The sequence below is a fragment of the Protomyctophum bolini genome (genome assembly GCF_963924005.1).
Source record: "Protomyctophum bolini genome assembly, chromosome: 16".
Classification (NCBI taxonomy): Eukaryota; Metazoa; Chordata; class Actinopteri; order Myctophiformes; family Myctophidae; genus Protomyctophum; species Protomyctophum bolini.
This window is the reverse complement of record NC_137877.1, coordinates 27,876,082-27,885,148: the sequence shown is the minus strand read 5'-3', so window position 1 is coordinate 27,885,148 and position 9,067 is coordinate 27,876,082. Positions and strand designations below refer to the sequence as shown.

At 38.4% G+C, this 9,067-nt stretch overlaps 1 protein-coding gene across 1 annotated transcript; it reads right to left on the bottom strand.

Annotated features, from left to right (window-relative positions):
• Positions 1-3,532: 3,532 nt before the first annotated feature.
• LOC308330506 (DNA excision repair protein ERCC-1-like) lies at positions 3,533-8,607 on the bottom strand. The gene is made up of 9 exons (XM_080785391.1): positions 8,469-8,607; positions 7,161-7,589; positions 6,820-6,923; positions 6,455-6,554; positions 6,068-6,144; positions 4,520-4,619; positions 4,236-4,307; positions 4,067-4,135; positions 3,533-3,962 (listed from the first exon to the last, which is right to left on the bottom strand). The coding sequence occupies exons 1-9, from the start codon at positions 8,529-8,531 to the stop codon at positions 3,900-3,902; spliced, it is 1,077 nt and encodes a 358-aa protein (XP_080641517.1). The 5' UTR covers positions 8,532-8,607; the 3' UTR covers positions 3,533-3,899.
• Positions 8,608-9,067: the final 460 nt, after the last annotated feature.

Here is a 9,067-nt window from a genome sequence, read left to right as displayed (position 1 = left end):
CTGCTGCGTGCTTGGTGAACCACGGATGGGATGGATCCATTGAACTACATGCTACTTCGTAAACCATGCTGTTTGTTTGTTAACCAAAGACCAAGGTTAGTGCACTACACACGTTCAAGGCAAAGGACTCAAGAGCAAAGGAACTGACTGTGCTAGTGTGCTAACAACCTAGAAACATTTGGAAAGAAGAAAGGAAAGATCGCACCATTGTTATGCAAAGTGCACCAAGGACCGTGTCATGTCGTGGTCGTTCAGTTTGCTCTTTAAGGTGCTTTCTTTGTGGTATAAATTAAATGCAAATGCTATTTGACACTCATGGGACTATTTGAAATGGTTTATAAGGTTTAAGCCTTTAGACTGTATGTGTGTTGGTTAAAGGTAAAGATGTCAAAAGAAGATAAGGGCATCTAAAGAATCTTCACAATGGTCTATATGGTTAAAGTACATGTTTAAGTGTTGGTTAAAAGTATAGATGTCAAAAGAAAATAAGGGCATCTAAACCTTCACAATGATTTATGGGGTTTAAGGTGTATGTTTAAAGGTGTGTTGGTTAAGAAGTAAATTGTCAAAAGGAAATAAGGACATTTAAAGGACCTTCACAAGCTTAAGCAACCTGCACAAGCAGAACCAGTCCAACATGGAACAAATTGAGTTCAAAGAGAGCTTGCAAACCCAAGAGTGTAAAGAGAGGTTATTGTATGATTTTGATTGCATTTATGCCCACTGGAAAAGCAGAGCAAAAAGAACAAAACAAGGTGTAATCAACAAGGCTCCAATTGGTAACCTCCAAGACAATGTTATCGCTGTTGAAAGGGATCTAGAAAATTTAAAGGACATTTATGATGCACTTGATACCCCTACCAGTTACCTGTGTCACAAGTTTGCCAAGTGTGTCCAGGTCACAACAAGGGTTATCAATGATGCAAATGCTCAGATTGCAAAAATGAAGGAAGAGTTAAACTGTCAGAATGAAACAGCAGTTGAATTTGCAGTCACACAAGCACCTAGAAATGCCACAAGGCAACAGTCTAAGGTGGAAATCTTGAGAGGACTTGAGTGTTTGGAGGAGCTTAAAAAGCTACATGCCACGCACACTCTGTTGCCTAAACCAACTCTGCAGCTTGTTGAGCAGCCTGAACCCATCGCTAAAGGCACACTGGTTCAGCTTAAGGGCACTGGTGCTGCTGACTCCTTTGAAGTGAGCAAGGAGATGGAAGTGGTGAAGAAGCATTTTGCACAGAAAGCAATTAACGCAAAGAAACATGCATTGGCTAAGAGAGCCAAAAAGGTGATGGCAAAGAAGCCCAAGAATGTGGCAGCTAAGAAGCCTGCTGCTAAGAAAGTAACAGCTAAAGACCTGAAGAAGGTCCCCAAGAAACCCAAGAAACCATCAGCTATGCCTATGCCAGGTAAAAATGTCAAACCTACATCAACAAGGAAACCAAAAATGAAGGGTCAAGGAAAGAGAGTAAAGAACTGGAATGGAAAAGGCAAACTATCAAAAAGGAAGGAAAGGATGAACTACAAGAAGCATAGGAAAAAGAGCTTACTCTTACACGGTGCTTTGGTGGGAGGCAAAAACAGTAGACCACCTGACTAAGACATGTAAACCATTGCTCATTTTGTTTGTCACATTTAAGGTCCTATGTATTGCTTATTGCAAACTTGACTGAGTTCAGTTTGAAAGAGGTTTTGTCCAAGTGTTCATGGTTTATTTCCATATGAATGAATTATTGAATAATGATCCAAAGAAAACAGAAGGAGAGATGCAATGTCGATTTAATTAAAGCAGATTCAGATCACATTTTGTTCAAATAGTGATGGTACTTTACATTTACTTTCAAGTTATATGGTGCTCTACAATTGTTGCATATGGATTAAGAGACAAAGTAGGAAGTTTAAACTGGGCAAATGTACAAAGATTTTATGACTAGTAATTAAATACACCATGATAATTTGTTAAATTGCGTTTGAACACTTTGCATTTTGATTAATTTGGAAAGTCTAGTCCAATCGAATTCATCCATGAGCTATTAACTGTAAATTGATGGTCAACATTGACTCTCGTTTCACACTTATGAATGCTTCAAACATTTATGCAGCTTGCAAAGAAGGGAAATGGTTACACCAGTTTGAAAGAAGGTTAAAGGGAAAGCATATTTTGCTATGCATTATTTATTGTACATAATTGAAGAGTCTGTTACATGGTTTTATTTTGTTCATGTTACAAAGGTTTCATTTGTTTTCATAAGATTTGTTTGTAAAACAACCGGTTGAACTAAAGGTTGAAGTGGGTCACGGTCAAGGTTATTGGATCCATGATTTAAAGTTTATTTTCAATGAGGAGGTATTGATGATTTTTCAAATGTGAAAGTTAAGTTGAAAGTTGATTGGTAGTCCCAAGTCAAGGTGGGAGTATGACTGCCATAATGATGTTTTTTGTCATTATTTTGTTTGATATTTTACTTATTTGATGATTTGGGTAAAATGTGTGTTCCGGAAGTTTGATTGTGTCATTTCCGGTAACATGACCATATACTTTGGAATAAGCTCAGGATCACACAGTTATTGCATCTTCCGTCCATGCTGAGCAGACGGAGTTTGTCACATTGAACATGAAGCGTACAAAGTTAAAGTCCTGGTTATGATGATCTGTTCATGGGTTCCCCTCACTACTTCATGCTCTTTGAATTACGTGCAGTCAGTGAGGTAAATACTTGTTTTGTACATGAGTAATTTCTTTATATTACATTATGTGCTTTGTTTCATGTTGCTCATTCTGACCATGATTTATTTGTGTTTTATGTCAGTTTTGACGTGGGCTTTGGAAGCGATGCTTGCTACAATAAAGCCGTCAGTACATACACAGAACAACTGCTTCATTCGTTCTTCAAGTTCATCAAAGGGCGTGACACTTACAACATAGAATTAGAGCAGGTAGAAAGAATCTCCCATCAAAATGGGCAGTAAATTAAGTTTCATCGCCCTTGGGCTTGGCTGGTGCAAAACGGACACTTGCGAACTTGTCTTGTCAAAGTTGTCATACGCCAGACAATCAGACATGTTCCACTCACATGCCGAGATCGACATTCGAGAGAGATAGAGATAGACTACCGCGCGCGCACACACACACACACACACACACACACACACACACACACACACACACACACACACACACACACACACACACACACACACACACACACCTCATACATTCGGAGCACCATAACCAAAATATCTTGGGTAACAGCAGATCTGCTTGCGTTGCATATAAACTTGTCCAATTTCACATATTTCACCAAAAAGCTTTATTTTTTCAAGTCTAATACATTTTAAATGATCATTTACACTTAATCAACTGTAATTAACTTGAGTGTGATGTGTCAGCAGCACTGTTATTACAGTGAATATAGAACTGCAACTGCTAATTGAAACAAAAAACATTTGAATGTATACATAGGACAATCATACACATTATTAAAACTATTATCCAGTAAAAAACGATTTGGAAATAGTATATCTGTTATAAATATATTTGCAGCTTTATATAGTTTGTCACTTTTCATGTAATTTTAATACATTTCATATTTTCATAATACTAACTTTAACCATAAACTTGCTTATATACCTACTACACGTATATCATTCACCAGCTATACGTCTATCCACCCTGACCATCGTTGGCAGAGGTCACTCCTTTTTTCCTTATACATCAAATCTCTGGGGAAAATAGCCAATCTACAAGTTCACAACATGTCACAGTGTAACGTGTTGTGAGCTTGTAGATCTGCTATTTTCACCAAATTTCCTATTTTGACATGCCCAGAATAGGGACGCTAAGGTTCAAGTGATCTAAAAAATGGTGAGCAAGCACAAAAAGGTGCTAAATATTAAGTTCAGCTTTCTTTCTTCTTAGACTTGAGGAAGGGTTGGTGGAGCACATCACACAGACGTTTTGCCTGCAAACACAATATAGCAAACAAATGAGCTTCAAAAAATACACCCTGAAACCTGAATCTTTGCAATATATTTGCATATGACTATATTAATCTATTTCTCTCACCTTTTGTGGTCCTAAGCCTGGACAGAGGCCTAAGTCTTCTTTAGAAGCATTGATGATCCCCTCTACAGACTGAAAAAAGGACATCCTAAATTATCACTATATATGACAAATTCAAACAATTTTGTAAATCCTAAAAATAGAAATGCCATTCTGCTTAGTGAAGACTTACAGAGAAAGTAGACAAGAGGGTAATGGCATCAGTCTTGTTGATAGACTTCACAGTAGTCAGACAGTCGGTCACCTGGAAGAAAAAATAGCATTAACAATGTATTACCGGTACATAATGTTGGCAACACATGGCATACAACAATTTCCACATCTGTTTTCAAGGGACTAAAGTGTAGTTAATTAAATTGCGTTCTCATTCTGAAATTAGGTTAGCTAGGTTAATATCATTGAAAACAAACAATCGTTGACCTCATAGTGTAGTATATTTGTTTGTGTGTGTCAAACCTTGGATAAGTAGTCTTTCTCAACATGCTCCTTTAAGAGATCAGCTGGTTTCTTCTCATAGGCCTTGTACGTCTCCAGGTAACGTCCTGCCTCCTCCGGGCTGCCAGTTCAACACAGGGATGTTATCAATAATAATAATAATAATCGGAACACAACACAGTAATGTTAATTGTGCAACTGCAAAATTCCCCATGCAACAGTCTAGATTTTACTTTATCTTCTTATGTTGTAACGTAAAAAATACTGCTTGGAAGACATTGTTTTGTTTTCCTTCGGGTTATATTTTAGGCAGGTTTTTATTTACTTGTGGTTTTCAAATGCTTTGTGTCCAAGGGAATCTCAAGATGTACACTTGTATTAATTAAATAGCCGATCTGTAAGCTCATACGTGTTACATTCATTGCAACATGTGGTGAGGTTGTAGATCGTCTTGTGAACAATTTATTAACTTTTCACCTATAATGACATATCCAAAATAGGGACACCATGGGTTAAAATATAGTTTTACACACATATGGGAGTGTAAGTGTTGGGACAGAGAGGGGGAACGACAGAGGCGATCGTTCAACGCCATGGTGGGTGTAGAGGCGGTCACATCACAAAGTTCACTGTCAAGTTTGACACTATAGTTTGTGTATGAATGGACGTCCGGAATTTCATGTTTAAGTTCAGGTTAAAACCTTCAGTGATGGTGTGTCAACTCATTGGCCTTTGTATGCTTATGGTGAGTTAATTGAATTGCCAATTTGCTGTGATACATTTTGGTATGTCTCTCTCCTATAAAGGACCGCAGCTGATGTGTGTTAGTTAGACCTTGGTTGACACACAGGTAACAGCCTAAGTGGGAGCTGCCAAGGCCCTTTGGAAAGTAAGGGTATGGCCTGTTACAGCTTCTCCTTGTTTTAGGTGTTGTTCAGTAGTGTTGTCTTCAAGTGTGTTTATGTTTGTACATCTGTTATTTTGGCCAAATCTTGTTTTTCGTCATTGTCTTTGCCGAGGCCGCACTGTACCATAATCTGCACGGGACTGGAAAGGTGTATAAAAAACCCTAAAAGAGCATTCTTGGACTCTTCTGTCTTTTTGGAGCCTTGGCCGGTCGGCCAACTTCACAGTAAATATATATTTTTTGACTGGCTATGTAGCTTAGGGAATGAGCTTTATGAGTTGGTGTAGGCTCATTCCACCACCTTTTCATATGGAGTTGATGCAAACTGGTCTCTATACAAAGTGGGTACCGGTAGTAGGGCCCTTCACATAGTCAGGGACAGAGCAGAGACAGTGCTCAAAGCAACCAATTCACAAATTGTGTGTAATTAAAAAGGGGGTAGCCAGACCGAATCATGGTATCTGGCAAAACCACCCTGATGTGTGCATGTACCACTGTTCTCCACATAGAATCAAACTGGACATGGCAATTATGTGGTCAACGATACACTGTTTTGTCAAAATGGGTGTACTGTGCCCCATACATTTTCTTTTTACAATGCACTTGCTTAGGCACAAATAGAAAGTGTATCTGGCTCAGGGAGTAGCTCTTGCAGCGTTTACCTCCAAGCTAAGATGAGAGTGCAGTCAGCCATGATGCAGATGCGAGCTAGCTCCTTCAGTGAATGATGGGGGTCTTTCTGTAATGAAAATCAATATCAATATGATGTAAATGACAGTGGATATGAAACTGTATAAAAATAGCACCTCAGAAATGGCAAACTAAAATCGTAGGTTTGAAAATGTGACAGAGAGAGTGTGTAACAATAGAAAGTAAATGAAAGGACATCAAATAAAAAATATTTGAAAGGAAAACGGTTCCACAGCATAGAATTTTCATTCAGACAAAGTCAGATAATATTGATTGAATTGGATTCTGTTGGATTGCTGAACTTAGATTAAGCCTACTAGTCAGATAACCAACATGGTTCTTTGAAAATGTTCACTCACCACATCTACTTGAACCAGTAATACTCTGAGAGTGAATGTCCGTCCCAGTTGTTTGAGGCGTTCATGGATATAATTGGGGTTGAGGTTGTGGTACCTAAGACTGTAGAATGACACACGCCCCCAACAAAAGGTGTGAGATATGATACAGAAGAGGAGTGCAGTATATTTGTACTACAGGACTCACAATAGACTACTAGACTCAATGCAACACAATAGGTGAATAGGCTATGGAACTCCCCTAGCGTCTACACTTGGTCCCCTCCCTTTTTACTCTACTCTACTCAAGGCTGGAGATCAGGGTTTAAAACCCAGCTTTGCCTTCTTTTCTCACATGCAAATAAATTATTATGACACAAAGTACAGACCTGAGGAAGAGAGCACAGGTTGTTTGTCCCAAGACGTAGTCTGGTATAACTTCACCAAACTCCCATGGGACACTCCTAACAAACTTCAGAATAGGATTTCCTCTCTGCAAAGGAGATAACAAAGCTGTTATGTTACATTTATGACAGACTAGACAACTATAAGGCCTTTGTTGGACTTGTCCAGTGAATTACTTAGCTTGAGAATTATGAAGATTCATCAAATAAGAAAGTGACCAAATAATTCAGGTGATTTTATGCACCAACAACATTGTCCTTTTGTAGTACGAGTTATTTATTGATATGTTATTAATCTATTTATATTATATAATTTTCAAGCTTACCTGTCGGGGGCTGACAATAATACTACTTCCAGAGCCCACTTGTTTATTACCCAGACTGATCCCTGGCTCTGATCTTTGACCTTCTACACATGTTTGGCCATCAGTCATCTGAGTTTCCTCATTGTGCTTAACCTCTGATGATCCACTTCCCTCTCCATCAGCCTGCTTATCCTGGTCCTGAGTCACTACAGAAACACTGTGGGCAACGGATCTAGAATCAGCCACATCATGGAGTTCTGTATTTGCACTGTGATTCACAATGCATTGTTTAGGAGGAGCAGAGGCTCCCTGGGGTGCAGGTGGATGCTTTTCGCTCTGGATGATAAATTCGGCATAGGACAGGGCTTGTCCAGCTGACTGAGGCGCAGGTTGTGTGGAAGATGTTGATGAAACACCTCCCTTGGATGAAGGTTCAAACTGTGGTTTTATCTGGAATTCAATGACATGAACATTTTGTATCAGAATGATGGATAGAGGTAATCCAACTAGCAAGCGCTTGATTTGGCCATTCTTGACCTATCCCTAGATTGATTGATTGAAAATTGTATTAACAGTTTGTAGAATGGGAACAGTTCAACAAAAGTACGGGTCAATACAAAAACTGCTACGAGGATAAAACCAGAAAAATCACTAAGACTTGTTTACATCAGTGTCCTCCATTTTCAATTCATCAGAACATTTAGAGACATACACTGTCTTCTATGCAACAAAATAAATCATCAGTGTCTTCTCTCTTGCCCTCCACTATCTCGACAAAATGGACCACTTGAATGTACAGTATTCTTGATTATGTTATGTATACATTGTTTAATATTTTTGTGTCAGCGTGTTGGCACAGGAAATATATTGTAGGCTACTGTAAATTGTCTGAATAATCCATAGTTACTCTAAGGAATAATCCCGTAAGGGATGGGCGGCAAAAGGTAGTCAGACAAGTAAATAAAATCATTCATTTTTTCATTCATTCATACAGCCGCCCATAAGTGCTGTTTGAGAGAGTTTTTGAAGGAGTCTAGGGATTCACATTTCTTACCGTCTGTTAGTAGGGCGTTCCACATTTAGTGGCATAAGAGCGAAATTAATTTAACCCTAGCTCTGGTCCACAGACAAGAGCTATGGACCAGAGCTAATTTAACCCCTTGTTGGAGCCGATTCGAATGATAGCATACATGAAATGTACAGCCATTCCAGGGCAGCAGGGCTACCAATTACTATGCTTGACCTAGCTATCAGAATTACCAATAGTTTTGTAAAGTTAGAAAGAACAATACGAATCTCGTTAACCAATCAAATCTGAAAGCTACAAACCGGTGTTCTTTCTTTTGTGAAAGCTGAGTCGTCCAAGTTTATGTTAAACCTTTTCTTTTCCATATCTCAATGAATAAAGATGTTTCGGTTAATGCATATTACTCGTCGTGGGTCTTTTTGTGTCTGTCTTTGTTTTCACGTTTCGAAAAGCTAGGAGGCTAGAGGCTAGCAGAAGTCAGGGATAGAAGATGATTGCCGAATAATCGATATGTGTTATGGGTCTGGAGCATAGAGTTATACTCTAAGGTCTGGAGAAGCATCTCAAAATTATCATATTTTATCGATACGGTATTATGGTGAAAGCTTTTGTAACTGTGTATAAGATATGGAGTAACATAGCCTACATACATATATGTACTAGATTATCTTTCTCTGCAGACCTCAGAGGATTGGGAATAAAACAAGTTGTGTCCAAATATGTCCATATATCACCTTCACTCTTCACATCAGATTTCAAATGTTAAAACATTTGACAACTTGCATTCTGCATAATGAGTACTTTTACTTTTGGTACTTTAAAGTATTTTTTTATGTCAAAACTTTTATACTTTATAGTTTATACTCAAGATTCAGAATGAGTAATTTTTGTAACAGAGTAT